General features: G+C 38.3%; 1 protein-coding gene across 2 annotated transcripts in view; it reads left to right on the top strand.

Annotated features, from left to right (window-relative positions):
• tln2b (talin 2b) overlaps positions 1-19,049 on the top strand; it is a 679,676-nt gene that overhangs the window by 413,286 nt on the left and 247,341 nt on the right. For both annotated transcript variants that reach the window (XM_039773443.1, XM_039773442.1), the window contains exons 8-11: positions 3,962-4,104; positions 13,168-13,295; positions 17,530-17,593; positions 17,941-18,045. In XM_039773443.1, coding sequence (XP_039629377.1) covers positions 3,962-4,104; positions 13,168-13,295; positions 17,530-17,593; positions 17,941-18,045 — 440 coding nt within the window. The remainder of the gene's footprint in view (positions 1-3,961; positions 4,105-13,167; positions 13,296-17,529; positions 17,594-17,940; positions 18,046-19,049) is intronic.

Genomic DNA, 19,049 nt, shown 5'->3' with positions numbered 1-19,049 from the left:
GAACAAATTTGAAAAAAAATAGCTTATCACACAGGACAGTGACTCACCGTGTTGAGCTAATTGACGAAGACTTAGCTAGCAAGTTAAACAAAAAAGCGAAGTCATTTACATTATATTCCTTGGCAGTGGATGAAAGTAATGACATAAAGGACACCGCTCAGGTTTTAATTTTTATCAGAGGGATTAATGACAAGTTTGAGATAACGGAGGAGTTTTTGGCCATGGAATCCCTAAAGGGGAAAACGCGGGGAGAGGACTTGTATGACAGCGTGTCAGGGGACATCAATAGGCACTAGCTACCTTGGAGTATGCTCGCCAGTGTTACCACAGATGGGTCGCTAAATCTGACTGGAAAAAATGTTGTGTTGCTCAAAAGAATCCAGGAGAGGGTGAATGAGGACAACCCTGAGCAGGAGGTAGTTTTCTTACACTGCCTAATCCACCAGGAAGCACTGTGTAAATCCGTATTGCAGCTTAACTATGTAGTGTAGCCAGTTGTAAAACTCGTTAACTTTATTCGAGCGAGGGCCCTTTAACATTGTCAGATTATTAAGTTTCTTGAAGAAATTGACGCTGATCACCAGGACTTGCTTTACCACTCCAATGTCCACTGGTTAAGTTTGGGGAAAGTATGTCGACAAGTGTGGTAGCTCAAACAGGAGATTATCTCATTTTTGGAGCTACTTGAGATTTTCCTGAGCAGAGTGACACAGATTGGCTTTGTGATTTAGCTTTTGCTGTGGACATACTGACACACATGAATGAGCTGAACGTGAAGCTACAAGGGAAAGACCAGTTTGTGCATGAAATGTACACAAACGTCAGAACCTTCAAAACCAAGCTAGCTTTATTCTCAAAGCAAATGTCAAACAACTCATTCGTCCATTTCCCCACACTGGCTGCGCTGAAAGAGGCCCCTCGACTTGTGAAAAAATACAGGAAATCACTGGACGACCTGCATGGAGAATTCTACAGTCAGTTCTCTGATTTTGGAAAAATTTACAAGTCACTTCAGCTGGTGTCATGTCCCTTCACACAAGACCCTGAAACGGTGCCATGGGAGTTGCAGTTGGAACTGATTGATCTCCAATGTGACACCGTTTTAAAGGAAACGTCTCAGCTCTCTTAAACTGGATGAGTTTTATGCTTCATTAAGCGCAGCCAAATTTCCAAACATCCAGAAGATGGCACAGAAAATGCTGGTGTTGTTTGGCTCTACGTGTGTGTGTGTGAACAGACTTTTAGTGTGATGAACACCAACAAAGCACCCCACAGATCCCACTTGATCCATGAACACTTCAGATCTGTTCTGAGAATTGCCACAACAAAACTAACACCAGACTTTGATGCACTGGCAAAAAAGGGTGATCAACAACACTGTTCCCATTCAAAGTGAATGTAAATATTAACACTGTAATGCCTTTTTTATGTTTATATTTGACATGTATGCATCTAGTGCTGGCCCTGCCCGTCTGTCAAATTTTAAAAGTCAATGTGGCCCCTGAGCCAAAAGGTTTGCCCACCCTTGCTCTAGGCCAGTGTGCGAACAGCCGCTCTGCTCACACCTCCTCTGTCAGGAGCAGAGAATGTCAGAGAGAGTGAGAGAGACAGAGAAAAGCAAACAATCAAAAATCAATACACACTGTTCGGGCTTTTAAGTATGGGAAGCACCGCGCGGGAAGCATATCGTATATCATTGAGGAGTTGTATTTAATACGTAATACATGCTCTGATTGGGTAGCTCCTCAGCCATCCATCCTCCAATAGCGTCCCTTGTATGAAATCAACTGGGCAAACCAACTGAGGAAGCATGTACCATAAATTAAAAGACCCATTGTCCGCAGAAATCCACGAACCAGCGAAAAATCTATGATACATATTTAGATATGCTTACATATAAAATCCGCAATGGAGTGAAGCCGTGAAAGTCGAAGCGCGATATAGCGAGGGATTACTGTACTATGTCCTCAAAGTTGGAGGTTCTGATCCTCAACCCAGCTGCTTCACACTCAGCAGTGAATCACTCAAGTGTGTGCCAAATGTCACAGTCAGATTTAACAAAGAAGACAATATCATCTGCAAAAAGCAGTGGTGCTACTGTACCTTAATCCTCCCCAACTGGACACCCTCACATTCATGAAAGCCACAAGCAGGATTGGTAACAAGACACAGCCTTGATGGAGTCCAATACTCACAGTGAACAAATTCATCTTAATAGCAACTATTCAGAGGCAGCTCCCACTTCGGTGATATAGGAAATGAACAGCATGCAGTTGTTATTAATGAATGCAAGATGATGGAGTTGTCACTTCCAAATATTCCTGTCACTTCTTAATAATCTAGGTGAGGGGTGGGCAAAGTCAGTCCTGGAGGGCCACAATGGATGCAGGTTTTTGCTCCAATGCAGTTGCTTAATGGGTAAACAATCCTTGCCAATAATTTAATTTCATTACTTATTAGTACTTTAACTCTGCCATGTCAGGTCATTCATTCTCATATCCTAGATTTTCTTTTCTTTTCTAAGGATATCATCCATATGATTTGTTGTCTAAAATGGATGAGTAATTCTCAGTCCTTCACTTTTTTCTCTTCACTTTCCTTCTAGGTATTTAATTAAACCAAGTATTGCATGATGAATACACACAGATGTAAGTGGCAACAAGATAAAAGGAGAAATGTTGGTGTCTTTTGTCATTTGCATCTTATTGCTAATAAGGAGTAATTTAAAACTGAGAATACAGCTGTTTAAGACTAAAATAAGCAAAAAGGGTTCAAACTCTTAAAGAGCGAGACAACTAAAAAGAAGCAGAAGTGTTACTTGAGCAATAAGTGCTTCTTATTAAGCCATTGGGTTGGAACAAAAACCTGCAGCCACTGCGGCCCTCCAGGAATGACTTTGCCCACCGCTGGTCTAGGTAGTGTGATGTATGTACTGTCTGTATGGATGTGTGCATGAGTGCACCCTTTAATGGCCCGATGCCCACTCTATAGTTCCTGCATTTCAACTGATGTCACTGCATTTGAAGAAAAAAGTGAATGTGGAAAATGGATAAGTGGATGATATCTGATTGCCATGTTTTCTTTCTCACCCCTACTGTGCAGTTGAGGGTAATTATTTCAAAATGTTGGCTCTGCCAAGTGATGTGGCTTGCCTTTAGACACTGTTCTTTATGACTTTCCATTTACAGGATATTGTATATGTGAATAATGGCAAAGTGATACACTATAAACAAAAACAGTGCAAAGAAACATCAGGTCCTTTTATAAGCGTGCATGATTTGAAGCATCCTTATATTTGTATTGTATTCATTCTTTTTAATAATCATCTTGGGGGGAAAAAAATGAATGCAGCTGTTGAAGTTGGTCTTTTAGTGAGCCTACAATTATTAAACTACTTCCAGCGTGCTGTCAATATGCCTCATTAACTTATTCAATTACAGTCTTCAAGCTCTATTTGGTACTGTGCAGTTTGTGGCGTAGTTGGCAGTAACAAGCTTATCACACTCGGTGGCCTCTGTGTTAACACTTTTTTTTTTTCCTTTTTGCATTCCCAGCCCATGCTGGAACAAAAAATTAGTAGAAAAGTAATTTGAAATGAACTGCCAAAACATGCTGTTATTTCTGGACAGTGATGACAAAAATGTCTTATTAATTTTAGTTGATGATAATAAACTTGACAGAAATGTACTGCAGCCTTTTTAAATTTTGACATAGACGAATTAACTTGTATCAGTATTTTTTTTTTAATGTATTTTGGTTCCCGCTAAACTGCAAGTATTTCTGTGGTGGATGAATAACAAGATCTACTTAATAAATATTTTTCTTTCATTTACGTCACAATGGTAACTTTGTCAAATGTTAAACTGGCTAATGTCTTTCTGTGAAAATTCGAGTGCCACGACATGGCAATAAATTTCAGATTTCCCGCGCATTGATTGGGTTGTGTGTATTTGCATTGCAGTAAACTGGCTTGATCACAGTCGGACCTTCCGAGAGCAGGGGGTGGATGAGAATGAAACTTTGCTGCTGAGACGGAAGTTCTTCTATTCTGATCAGAACGTCGATTCACGGGATCCTGTTCAGCTCAACTTGCTTTATGTGCAGGTAAGCCTGATTCTGGTCTCGGTTCATTTTTGTCAGCTGGAGTGCACCATGTTTGTATTTCATTGCTCTTGTACATTTAGGACTCCTGACTGTGCAGTCATTAAACGTTGTAGTTGAAAACGTCACCACTGATCGTGAAGTGTGGAAAGCATCTGAAACAGGGGGACTATTATGGTGGTGGGGATTGGTGCATAGAGATACTGTATATACGCTCTCACTGTGTTAGTACCGTTTAGCTGTTAAAAGACAAACAAGGTATACGTTCAGTTTGTTCCATTCTTCCCTGTCAATCTGGGAGCAGCTCTATGTTATTAGTTGTGCAAGAACTCAAGTATTGTTTTCCTTTGATATATGATATTCTAACTTTCTTATTTCCTCACTTGTAAAAATTTTTACTGATAATTTTTTTGAAAAGTACAGGTCTATCATACCCATGAAGTGTAACAATAATTTTATTTGGGAAAGCTCTCAAAGTGTTAATTCCTTTAAAACTGCTCATAAATGTTTATTTTGGACAAATTCTTGGCCAATTCAGAAGACTTTTGTTTTGTGGTGTCAGGCGAAAGTAATGTCATCAGTTTCCTAATGATGGATTATGGCCCTATTTGACACTGACAAGATTTCAATAACATTTTACACCCTGAGTCCCAAAGAAGTGTCTCACAGGTTAGCTTAGCTGTGTTTTATTTACATGTTACTCCTAAAAAAGCACAGGCTGTCCTACCACTGTTACGTTGATGATGCACAGTTGTACCTTCCTTTGAGATCGGCAGTCTGGATGCACTGAAATGCTTGCTCAACTGCCTAAATAATAATAAGAAATGGATGGCTGGCAATTTTTTTAAATACATGAGAACACAACATAAATTTTAATTTTGGATCTCCAAACCTTGCTAATAACAGCCTGTGCTCTAGGATCACTGTCCATTTATTAAACCCTATGTGAAAAGTCTTAGCATCTTATTTGATCCTCACTTGAAATTTGATAATGAAATTAATTCAATTGTTAAAGCCTATTATTATTATCTTTAGAGCTTTAAGCAAAGTCAGGCACATGTTTTCTTTTGGAGGTTTTAAGGCGTTAAGCCACACTTTTATTTCTTCTCATCTGGATTATTATAATGGGCTATTTCGTCTTCAGCTTGTGGAAAATGCAGCTGTACGTCCGCTAACAAAAACAAAGAAATCTTGTCATATTACCCTGATTTTAGCATCTTTACACTGGTTGCCTGTGAAATTTAAAGTCAATTTTAAAATTGTACTGTTCGTTTCTAAAGTTTTGAACAGGTTAACTTCAGCTTATATCATTGACCTCAATACACTCCTGCTGTCCTTGAAGAGCTCTGCGGTCAGCCGATAAGCTGCTGCTTTCTGTCCCAAACAGTTGTTTGAGGCGTAAAGGTGACTGTGCTTTCTATGTGGCTGGGCCCAAATTGTAGAAAAGTCTTCCTCTCCATGGTTGATCAGCCCCACCATTGAATGCTTTAAATTGAGGCTAAAAACTCATTTGTTTATTTGGGCCTTTTAGGTGTTTTAGAGATGTTTTTATATGCATTTTTGCTTTTGTATTACCCATTTGTTGTTGTATGTTTTTATTTTTTATTAATTTATTAATTTTATTTTTATATGTGTAAAGCATTTTGGTCAACCACTGGTTGTTTTTAAACTATGCTATATAAATAAATTAATCTAAAACGAAATTAGCTTGGTTCTCGTCTTTATCATTGATGTCCAACAGAAGTCCAGCACATGTGTGTATATTTTATGATATTTTAACTGTGTTTTAATGATCAGTTAATTGTCAAATAATGATTAGGAAAATCCCCATCAAAAGATCTTCCTAAGTCATAGTTCAGGGTAACCTGGGCTCCGTTCCTAGCCTCTCCCTCCATTTTTCTACAAGTGACTTTTCTTTTGGGCTTGGCTTTAGTTCCTCATCCCAAATAAGTGCCAATGAGGTTAGCTGGTCTCTGAGCTGGCCTGGCCTGAATAGGTTGTCATAAGTGCCTCGGGGGTTCACATCCAGTATTGATTCCAGGAATTAGCCTGTTGATGCTGATGGAATAGGCTCTGGACCCTTATGACATTATAAAGGAAAACCTTGTTTTGGAAAATTAATTAATGAATGGAATTCACAGTTCAGATCTAATGTGATTGAAATGCATTTCTGTCTTTTTTGACTGCTGTGACATTTGGAAATTTACAATTGCAGAACTAAAGAATGTGGAATGGTAAAAGAAATTGTGTTCATTAAGCGGAACTGGCAATTAGCTACACAGAATATAAAGTGGGGGTGCTCCTCAAACTTTGGCAAATGTCAGTTTGCCCCTCCTTCACTTTCCTTTTCTGCAGGGTGTGTCGCACATTGGAAGAAGGACACGTACAGTAGGCAGATGTAGGACTGGCAAGTACATACAGTTTTGGGTTGCTGTGTTAGTGTTTTGAATCCCCAGTTCTTTACTGTTAATTATTTGATTGATATGCCCCTTGTTGTCAGTTCAGTATTAAACAGATCCATTAAAATGCATGTTGTTTTTATTAGTTTATGTTAATACTTGCCTGATTAACCTTATCTGAATAACCAGTTAATTTCCTATTTCACATATTCTTGTTTCAGGGAGACATCAGTTGTGTACAGTCATAAAGAAACAAGAAGGAACTTCATTACAAGGCATTAAGTGGTAGCCAGTCTTTTTTTACTTTGAAATTTGGGCATTCATTCTTAGTTGTCATCAAAGTTTCCTCACTATACTTCCACCCTGCATTCCTGACATGTATCAGCAACACACAGCAGTTTGACTTTTGTCATTTACTAGTCCTTCGTCTTGCATGGTGTAAACAGACGATCCATGGCTTGTTCTCTGACCCCTCACCACCCCATTCATCTGCAAGGATTTTAAGTCCAGGCCAGAAGCCATGGGCAAAAGGAGGCAACATTCTCTTACCAGCAAAAAAAAAAAAAAAAAATGACATTGGGCCAGTGTAGCCTGTTATCCCTATCTGGGCAGCCAACAATGCCCCAAATGGGATATGCACATCGGGGCAACATTGGCCCCAAAACACTGGAGAGTGAGGGCAAACAGACAGGGAATCCAAATTTGATCATGAACCTAAAAAGTCTTCACTTGTGTAGTCAATCCATCCATTTTCTACATCCGCTTCTCCATGGTTGTAGGGCACTGGGAGCCTATACCCCTGGAGAGGGCACCAGCCCATCATAATGTGAACACACACACCGTATAGGACAATTTGACAGCACCTGGAGGGGGACAAGGGGTGAACATGCATGCAAACTCCATTTAGGGAAGTCCTGCAAGGCTTCTTACTGTGTGGCAGCACGGAGCTACTCTTACTGGTCCTTTCCTTGAAACTTTTTTTTAATTATTTTTATTTTAGTGTTTAGTTGTGTTTTTTATTAAATCAATTTTGTGTAATTTTGAAGAAATAGAATTTAATTATTAATATGAACATGAATAAATAAACAGTGACTTTGAACTATTTATTCTTACACAACAGAAAATGTCTCTGCATTTATTGGTACTGCTCCAGCTTTTGTAAGTAGTGGGAAAACCCTGAACATGAAAGCTTTACCAATAATAATTAAATGAAAGTGCAATTTTAGCTAATATAAAAACAATTCTTTTAAAGTGATTCAAATTGTTTAAGCTTCAACAATTCAAAACCTAAAGTCCACCAATAAATATAAATTTACTGTGTTATTTAATCTTTGACAACAAGAATTCAGAAACTATGGGGCAGTGACATTGGCCAGCATCGCCAAACCGTCACAGGGACAGTGAGGGACTTGCTGAACTTGTACTACCAGTGATTAGACCATTTTGGGCCACCAGGGGAACTTCACTAAGGAGCCTCTTGTAGCATCCCCACTTTGGTCAAATATGGTATTCAATTGGGTTTTCCCAAGCCCACACTGCACATGGTCTGCCCATGGGTGGGCCACTTTGTACATGTTTGCTGGGTTGGTATTGGATAATAATACATTACAAAGACAGATGAATGAGCACACACACTCACTCACTCCTTATTATCATAGTCTGCCTCAACACAAAGATTATGGGCATGAGAAGATCCTGGAGTCACAAGAGAAATAAATGTAAAACAATGAGAACTTGCAAGATACACATACAGATTACTCTAGCCTGAGATTATATTTAATTTGAGTAAAACAAAAGGCAGAATTAAGCATTCTCTACATTGATTTGAATTCCTTTTATTTAGGTTGCTATTGTGGAATTATCCTCCAACCCCTTTTTTTTGCCATTTCACTAATGTGAGTGTTGATGTCTTAATATCCTGTGATGGGCTCTATTAACTTCAGCCTAGATTCCTGCTTTAGACCATTTTCATCAGGTTGCATCCATTTCCCAGGAAGGAGGGCTTGGTGATAGGAAGTGGTGTCCTACAGTTGTTGTTGTTACAGACAATTGTATGCTATCCTTGTCTCACAGAACCAGATGTATAAAATATAAATACCTGAAGACAACCATGAGTGGATTTGGTGTAACGATGGGTGGGATGGTTCACTCAATTTGACGTCTCTAACCAAATCCACTTCTCTCATGAAGGCGGGGCTTATAGTAGGGGCGGGGATTTAAACAGTAAGGAATAACAGTGCACTTGTTAACCTGGTCGTAAAGACAGCAAAGTTGTGGTTACAATGGATAAACCTTTTATGACAGAAAAACAAATCTTAAAGATGTGTTTTGTGTGTGCAGAGAACACTTTATGTACTGTATATGTATACTGGAACTTTACATCCATAGGAATCCAAACAGGCCAAGTTTAAAAATCCAATGTTAGAAATTTTAGGGATGTTTTCATAAGTGACGTTGGATGCAGACGGAGTTGAAACACTAAAGGCCAATAGATTTTTCATCTTGTTTTATGTAAGTTGGCAAAATTAAGTCATAACAAGAAATTAATGAACTAAACAAGTTTGTATACTGTTTATGTCAAAAGTCATGTGGTACATGCCTCACATGACAATGCGGCCTAAATTAAATACAAACAGATAATATTAGTCTTGATTTGATTTGAGGTTTGCTGCAGTCAATCAGAAAAAATGTCCTGCATAACATTTAATTTGAGTGAAATTGGAAAGCTTTGTTAACTTAACAAGTGTGTAATTGTTGCTGGGTAATGTGTTGATGTTGAGCTGCAGTATGTCTCTGTACACACAGAAACTGAATGTTGTCCTCATGTTAAATGGGAAACAAACCAGAATTCTGTATAAACTTTAAGATCTGCATTGGAATTTTGAACTGGGGAAGCAGGGTAAACATGGTGGGTACAATGTTGGAAGATTTATTGTTGTCCTAATTTCTTGAATTATGTCCTCCTCGTAATATCAGTTTCATTTGCTTGCAGAATGTAAGAGACAAAAAAAAAAAAAAAATTGCTATTAAAATCTGGCCTCTTTTTTTTCTGTGCTTTCTTGTACATCTCAAGATTTGAGTTTGGTTTGCGTGGATCATTGAGGTTTTCTCACTAGTTCTGCACATTAATTTGTCAGTTGATTTAGAGAACATTTTAGAGAAATAAATTTATCTGTCCGAAATCTTAATGCATTAAGGTTTAACCACTTAGTCTTGTTTGCCTTGACTTATTTAATGGAGTGTGCAAAACTGTTGAAAGTGTCATTTGGCATGTGGGTATGCTTTATATTTTTCTCTTTGGAAGCAAACAATGAAAAAGAAGAATCAAAACTGTAATAGTAATTTTATTAATAGATGTGGTCGTGACCCACTCCACATACTCTTAATACACCGTTTTATCACACAGTTTGAACTCGTATTGTAGATTATGTTGTGTTTTCACTGTGACCAGCTCTTAATTGTATGCAGCAATGCACAGCAGGCTGTGGCAGAATGAGTTGTTGAAAATATATAAATGCATAAAAAGCACAGCGGTGTGAGTGGAATGGCCTTTGGAACACGCTCAGCACATACACAGAGTTTACACGTATGGAGTAATTTTGCATTAGTGCAGAAAAAAGTTTCACTTCACTAAGTGAAATTTAATTTTGTTATTCAAAGCATACAGTGCTGAAGCATCAATACAGCACAAAGTATGGCAGGCGTAAATTATTCAACAAAGCAAAGGCAATGAATAATAGCAAGGATCCTCGATAAATTTGCAACAGTGTCAAATCAAAAAAGATAACTATCATATGATATGTACCAAAAAGATGTGCCAGCACATGACCTCCTCAGTGCAGTAAAAGGAAAGAAACACGAAGAGAAGATTAGAACTGTGGTATGTAGCACGCTCATGTATACGGTAGTTGTTGCATTTAAGTCTTCCACTCTGCTTTTTAAAGGTAAGCTACTATAGATGATATTTTATCACCAAATGTGTTAAAATCATCAATTCCAAGTGTGTGTGCTTACTTTAATTTAAAAGTCTGAAAGAATTTTAATATATTTATGTTTTCATTCATATACTTATGATGCTCACAGCACTGCTGACTGCTATTACACATCCTGTTAGGTTCGTGCCCACCGTGAACTGCTGGACTGTTGGTACTGCGTATCGTTTGAATTATCCTGTGTGGCTGTTTGATACTGGAGTACCTCAGGGACTAATTAAAATAAAACATTCTGGTAACCTTCTCCAATACAAAACACACTCCTCTTCTACAGCATACAAAATATAGAGTAATGACTTTCCCCATACTTACTGAAAATCTTTAACTACTGTTCCTTGTGAAGCAAACCTGCACTTATTTTAGTTTATTTCATGAATAGAGGTTGCGCTATGTGTCTAAGACAGGATGAAATCCAAGTGATCAACGTAGACCTTGTTTTTATTTGATACACGAGTTGTCCACTTGGTCTGGTATAGTAATAAATCCTCAACCCTCTTCCTTGCGGAGGCCTTTTCCTCTTCGGGTAGAGCTACACAATTTCGATGCCTTCTCTCGGTGTTGCTTGTGAAACTGACTCTTATAGTTGAAGTATTCTGTTGGGAAAATGTGACTCTGGATGCTACCCATTGGAATGATTTAGCAACTGTAGCCTAGTTGTGTCGGGCTTTTGTTTTCCGACGTATGCATTGATTTATCATTGTTTTCACTCCTCTATTACCCATCACGTGACGTTATCAGTCATTAGCATTACAACTGTAAACCTTTTTATATGGCCCAAGTGGGTGCAAGAAAGTCACCGCCGTGCTGATGTTTATAGCATATAACTTCGGACAACCAAATATACCAATAAGACCAATTTTCTCCTATCTAGACCCTTTTCAGCATTTATATCGTCATCCCTTCTACATTTTTTCAAATTTTAAAAGTTTTATTCCTATCCCTAGCAATACATGCACAGATACACACAAACAAACACACACACACGCTGACACTTGTCCTTTTTTAAGGTGGATAATCTGATTACTGTTTGTCAGTCAGTTACCTCTCGTTGGACGTATTCAGCGTTAACATTTGCAGTGCACCATCTATTGGCATGTATTTTGTAATGCATGTTGTAATAAAATTGCATTTTTCATTCCAGCAGGTGGTGAATCGCAACCATTAGATTAGAATAATAAACTTTATTCAAAAAATGTATTTATAAACTTGATCACTTTTATGAATCCCATACCAAGTGGTATATAACAGAGACTTGCAACCTGACGGACACATAGATACACAGACACCCACACAGACGCTTGTCCTTTTATTAAGGTGGATAAGCTGATTACTGTCCATCTTGCAGTTCCCTTCTGTTGAATGTGTTCAGAGTTAACATTTGCAGTGCACTATGTATTTTGTAATGCATAAAGTAATAAAATACATTGCATTTTTCATTCCAACAGATGGCACATCACAAACATGAGCACTGCTTTCACGAATCCCATATATATATATATGAAATCAGAATATTTCAAATAGGATTTAGACCACTATCATATGTGATACAAAATCTAATGCAGACATAACGTATGCGAGTCATCAGTGTCAGAATCAAAGTGGTGGACGTAATAAAGAAATTGGGGTAAGTGTCACAGGCCAGTGCAGTCCAACTGCTGCTGTACATGTTCTCTCACAGAAATAGTGCACCTCGCACATGTATTTTTCTGAGAAAATCTTAGATTTAGATGTTGAAATGATTAATTAAACATTTAACTTAACATTCTGAAATTAACAAACCACCATTTCACCTCAAAACCCTCCACATGTCATCCAACTAGTACTGGCTCTGCTTTAGTGTCCACAGGTTTCTACTTAATTCTGAAGTGCCGATGCAAATAAGAATTCTTTTCTCTGACAGTTCATATAATGCAGTGACATTAAGAAGAGGCTGTGCTTAGGATGGGTTTAGTTGAACAGCCTTCTGTCTGGGCTTAGATAGCTTAGCCCTTTTTCTATAAGCATCAGATCAAGTATCAATGTAGGTCATCATCATTGACTTTGACGTGTTATAATGAGCCTGTGTTTCTAAAAATGTAAACTTATCTTTTAAATATGAAATCAAGCTACAGTAGTTCTAAAGCTATCATATTTGTTTAACTTGGGGTTAGTATCTTGTGACCCTGCAGCATAGTTCTAGACTGTACACACTCACAGTGGGGCCAAGTCAGAGTCTCCTTTTAACCTAACATACGTGTCTGTGAGGATGCAGGACTAAAATGAGTGTGTACTTCTGGAGTGCAGGGGCGAACAAGCAAACTCCACACAGACAATAACTGGAACTCAGGATGCTGAATCTATGAAGCAACAGCACTGACCACTGTGCTCCTCTGCTGCTGTTCTGGAGCTGAAACCATTGACAAGTTACAGGTACTACAATATGAAGATGTATCAGAGCCACCTACCCTTGCTGTATCACCACCACTATCACCACTTCCTCCTCAGAATATGACTGAAAGCACAAGCCTGTATTGTTTAATTAAATTATTCCCTGGATGTGTGATTTGTTCTATGCGGAAATGCATGGTGAAGACTTGTGCGTGTTCAAATCCCAACAAATCGCTTAGTGGTATCACTTCAGTGGTATGGTATTCATACTAAGTTAAATCACTCTGGAATTTCTTTCTTTCTTGCAGGCTCGAGATGACATCCTCAATGGTTCCCACCCTGTGTCCTTTGATAAAGCTTGTGAGTTTGCTGGAATTCAAGCTCAGATTCAGTTTGGACCCCATGTCGAGCATAAACACAAGCCGGGATTTTTAGAGTAAGTAAGCCAATGTGATGTATTCGCTGATACACATCATTTATCTAATGCATAGCCTATATTCCTGTTAAGTATTTTGATTAACTACTGCATTTGGTATTGTGCGTCACTTACAGAGCTTTAATGCTATGAAAATAAATATGAAAAGAGATAAAAAAAAAAAAAAACCCTTAAAATCCAAGCTTGGCTTTATGCTGTCGTGCCATAGCAGAATATTTGCTCATCTCTTTCCCTAATTTATTCTGCGCTGTTGTTTGTTGGTTGACTATTAGTGCGATAGACAATAAATGAATAGGAATTGTGTCTCCTCCACCTTCAAGAATCCCAGATTTTGTAATTTGAAGTAGATCTTTGCAGACGGATCATCTGATGGTTATAAAGAAAGCTGTAAATAACCTGACAGCACAATAAAAATATTTTCAGTGTGTTTGCAAAATATTGTAGAGAGAAAACTGTGATGCTGTAGGTGAATATTTATTCATGAAAAGCAAATCCTTCAAAGACAATGAGTGGAGCAGTGGATGGCATTCTTCTTTAATTGGTCTGACTTTTTCAGATTCACTAGTCAGTGTAATGCAATTCTTTTTATTGTAAAATATATGCAAGTAATAGAATCTCCTTTTGAGGAGACATATTCTCCAAAAAAAAAAAATAGCGCCTTATCTGCAGGCTAAAAGATTTGAATTGACACACATATTCAGACAAAGGCTGATGTCAAGTCTTTTCATTGCTCTCTTAGTGCTATAACTTGATTCATGCTTCCTTTCTTTTGCCTTTATAGAAGAAATCTGTCCATATTCCAAAACAGCAGAGGGTCTTGCATAGCAACGAGCATTAAAACTGGATTTGTTCACCATGTCTTGAATGCCGGGATGCAGCTTGTTCTGTTCAAGTCTGTATTTTGTTAATTAATAGACTAACTTCAAGCTTTTAAAAAAATATTTTTCCTCAGCCCTGACTGATTTTAATAATAATAATAATAATTCTTTGCATTTATATAGCGCTTTTTCTCAATACTCAAAGCGCTCAGCAATTGCAGGTTAAGGGCCTTGCTCAAGGGCCCAACAGAGCAGAGTCCCCTTTTTTTTGGCATTTACTGGATTCGAATTGGCAGCCTTCCGATTGCCAGTGCAGATCCGTAATTTCAGAGCCACCACTCCGCCTGAAGAGTTACAAAACAAAGAAGACAATGTATAGAAAGTCTGCAGTATGTATAGGGATACTAGAAAGCCAGTGTTTCTGTATCCAATCAAACACAATGCAGAAACCATGCCATAATGTGGTGGGGCATCTGTGACTTGCCTGTCTAGAAAATGTGTCTCATTCTCATTCGTGTTCATTTTAGCAAATCGTCTCTTTCAAGTTTAAAAGAAAGTTACAAGGTCAGATGTTGCATCTCCACCAGAAAGAATCTTTGTTTGAATCTCTCCGCTGTAGCGTGTACTGTATTAATTACATATTGTGAAGAGCAGATCTAGCCTTCTGTGTAAAACAAATAACATTAAAAAGGAATTGTTTTAATTGAATCTCCCAAGTCTATTGAATTCGTCTAACCTTTATACCAGCAATGCTGTTAGAGCCCAAAAGACTCTTAAGAGTGAGGGAAAAACCCCCAAGGGCTGTAGGGGATGCTTAAAAATAGAAAATGCCAGTGCAGGGGGATGAGCACCACTAAGGTGTGATGTCTTCTATATATAAGGCAGATTTCGGAAAGTGTTCAGACCCCTTCACTTTCTGCACACTTTACTGAATTGCAGATTTAATTTTAAATAAATACATTTGCCGTTTTTGCCCTTCATCTCAAGTCTACTGTCATAACTCTTATAACTATTTGCTAATAATGTTAGTTTTTGAATGTTTGATTTGCATTTACTACAGATGTCAACGTCAGTGTATCCACATCACAACCGAAAGCAATTGCATTGACAGGTCACCAGACTTGTGTTTGTCACTTTCATGGTGGTATAATATGGGGTGTCATCGTTGGTCTTTTTGTTTTTTGCCACAGTTTGTGTTTTGCTCGACCCCTTCACAAGTGAATTTACGCCCCATCCCCACCCCGCCTATGATCGTGCATGTGAGGGGCATGTATCAAGTGCTAGGCTTGCTCTGATTGACTGATAATTGTGCAGGTTTTTCTATGCGAATTGTATCATATTTTTTACCTTTATGTTTAATTTTTATTATTTTTATTGTTCCATGTTATCTCTAAACTCTGCTTTAAATGAAATGGGCTAATTACTGACAGCACACTTAACATGACTACCACAGCATGTACTGTTTCACCCATTTCCTAGAATTAGATTGGGTGCCATGCCACATTCATACCTCATCTGAACCTCTCCAGGGTGTGCTTGGCACTGCACCGAGACCACCCATTCCATTCCAAAGGGTCTCGGTTCAGTTGTTTTTGTCTGCACCAGAGTGTTATTGGCCTGTTCACATCTACATAAACAAAGCAGACTTTCAGGGAAGTCGCATCAGAGTTTGAACAAACTGCACCAAACGGACTAGGTGTGAAAATGCCTTAAACGGCATGTATTAGTGGATGCTTAAAATAACAGAATCTGCAAAAGGGGGTCAAGAAAAGAAAACAATACTCCAGGCAGTAATCACCATTGTGCATGTGCCTTTACAAGCAGCGATGTCTGTAATTATTAATCTACAAACTGAGCCTCCACTGTGTCACAGACACACACTATTTGTTTTTTCTTTTACCACTATCTGCACTTTTGTAGGAAGCAGAGTTGGTTTGATTATGGACGTTGTGTCTGTCTGCTCCTGGCCACATCAATGTTGACTTACCGTTTATGTCCACTGACAATTCTTAAGTTTATTCCACAAAACCTTGAGTTTGGGGAATGCAAACCTCTATGCTGACAGCCAAGAGGACACCCGGTGCTCCTGACTTTGACCAGGGAGAGTGAGGCCAGGGTGACAGCACCTCCAGGCCACTATGGAACACACAGTTCAGGACAGGATTGTAATATTCCCCATCATGTGCGCAGCTACACTCTTAAAACTAAAGGTGCACGTATGGTCCTTCAGAGTGATGCCATAGGGGGGAACCATTTTTGGTTCCCAAAAGACCCATCCACATGAAGATTTCAGAAAGAACCTTGCATACAGAAAATAACCATGAAGAGATGGTGACAGATTTGTGAAATTGCCATCTTTATGATTTTAGATGGACTCTTGCTGCATGCAATACCACAGGCGAAGTTCAGGTTTTCTTAGTTTGTTAGTGTCCTGCCAGCTAACTTACCATACAATTTCAGTTATTTTCTGTATATTAGAATGTTTTCCAAAGCGCAAAGAACTCTTCCCAGAATGCAACGGTGCGTCAAGCAATAGCTCTACGAGGAACAACGCCACTCAATAAAGAACTATCAAGTGCCATTAAGGAACCATTATTTTTAAGAGAGTAGAGAGCTGCCATGGAGTCCAAATAAGGGCTGAAAGGTGTGAGGACACCAGGAGCTGCTAGAGAGAGTTCTAACCTGGGGTCCCTGGTACAAAACTAGTGTCCTCCCTGAGCTCAGCACTAATTCTGGGTCCTTAATCAGAAGTCACGCCAGAGATGAGGTTTAAGCCTGTCTACAGGCCAGAGGTGCACTTGGGCAGTAATTTCTGAGAGGCTGGGAGGTTTGCGATATGAGAGAGAGACTGGACATGGTGGGATTGCTCGGTGCTTGCAGCTTGATACTTTAACATGATAGACAGCGTTTAAAACTGTGCTATTGTTTTGCTTTCACGCCTACTTTGTCAGTTTTTCTGTTCAATTGTTAAAAGTACAGATCACTGTGACAAGTTCACAGATACTGTAGATACAAATATAAATACTTATTACTTAATAAACACACATATAGTCACGTATTTGTTTAAACAGACAGGAAATATTTTGAAACAGATTATTTAGTTGTAGTTTATTCCATGAAGACCCCATTTTGTTGTATATTTTCGCCTTTATTTTTTGGCGGTTGGGTAGGGGGTTAGGGAGTTGCTATGAAAGCTGCCCCTAATGTTACAGCATCCTAGAAATAGTTAAAGGTCACATCAGAGTTGCCATATTAATACCGCAAACACCTGAAGATTTTTGCCAAGGTCCCCTTGTGGCTCACTTTGCCTGGAAAGGCTTTGGCTACTTGTGAAAGAAAAAGACAATTTCAGAAAATGGAGAAAGTTTCGATTCATTGTTTTCTCAATGTTTGTTTTTTTGTTCCTTTATTTTTAGTTTGAAAGAATTTTTGCCAAAAGAATACATAAAGCAGAGGGGATCAGAAAAGAAGATTTTTCAGGTATTTTGGCCTTTTCCCATGCTATGTGTTTAAAGAGTAATTATGTCATGTCTGCTGTCTAATAAAAGTTGCTCCTTTCATTACAAAGAAGAAGTTTTTATTTATGTAATGTGGGGGTGGGAATAACTGGTTACTGTGCTAAAAAAAAAGTTTTAAATTCATATACTTTGGAAATATTAGAAACGTTTTAATCAAGTAGGCTTTTGCTTAATCTTCTCTGTGAGAGTGATCATCATCACCATCATTGTGTCAAGTGAAGAAGTTTAGTACCATTCTTCTCGGGAGTAAGCAGACTCCAGCCATGTGATGCTTTTTACTAAATTCTAATTTTCGATTGTGTTTGATAGGAACATAAAAACTGTGGAGAAATGACAGAAATAGAAGCAAAAGTCAAGTATGTGAAGTTGGCTCGGTCATTGAGGACATATGGCGTGTCTTTTTTTTTAGTAAAGGTAAGTAAGGTTAGTGCAGGTATGGCTGTTAAAGGATCAAACGATAGAAATAGGATTACTAAAGTGCAGTGGTCTTTGTTACCCTTTAGCTTATCTATTGTGTTACTAATCCTAAAAGACAAGTATTTAGCTTGGCCTGCCTACATTTTAAAGTACTACCTGAAATGTATGGTGGCACATCTTTAGTGCTACAGGCTGACAGCTCCATGAACCTGAGTTCAGCTATTGGCTTGGTGGTGACTTGAAATGTGGCTGTTCTTCCTGTGATGACAGGGGTGTCCTACAGGTTCCTAAAGTCATACTTTACATGTTAGGTCGATTGGCATCTCTAAATTTGGCCTGGTGTTGGTGAATGTCTGTGATCTGTAGAAGACTGAAGTTACATCCATGGTTGGTTTCTTCATTATGCTTTGTTTTCTTGGAACAGCTAACATTTTTGACAAAAAAGAATGAAATGAAATAAATGTGGTTTAAAAATTATTAGATAGGTTTTTAGAAAATTGTAATGCATATTTATAGGATTTTATAATGTATTTTTTCAATCATATATACTGTGCAAAAACTTGCATATTGCCTTGGTTTTTGTTCATACTCTTCCGTCATCATACCGTACTTGCCTGCCTTGCCTAATAACCTTAATAAACCTTTGCCTTGTGTTCCACAAAATAAAAGTAAGTAAAAAATAAAATCTTACACAATTGCAGATCCTTCTAATTGCTTCCTTATTTTTCATAAGATTACATGCATATGGTATACTTGAAACGGCGGTAGCTGGTGCATTGCCTTTAATAAGTCTCTCTAATAAATGCGGTTTAGCTTACTCTTATGTCTTTTCTAGCAGCACATATTTTATTTCCCCATTTCATTATCAAGGTGTACATACTTAATGTGCTAAGGTGGGTGTGTCTGGTTGCTCTAAACAATCTGATTGGGCAGTTTGGCTTTCGTGACACAATCAAAGAGGAAGTGCAAATGTGAGACACACAATAAAAGGAGTAGGAGGC

Source organism: Polypterus senegalus, chromosome 12, assembly GCF_016835505.1.
Source record: "Polypterus senegalus isolate Bchr_013 chromosome 12, ASM1683550v1, whole genome shotgun sequence".
NCBI classification, from domain to species: Eukaryota; Metazoa; Chordata; class Cladistia; order Polypteriformes; family Polypteridae; genus Polypterus; species Polypterus senegalus.
Note: the sequence above shows the minus strand (reverse complement) of the source record. Positions and strands in the feature narration are given on the sequence as shown.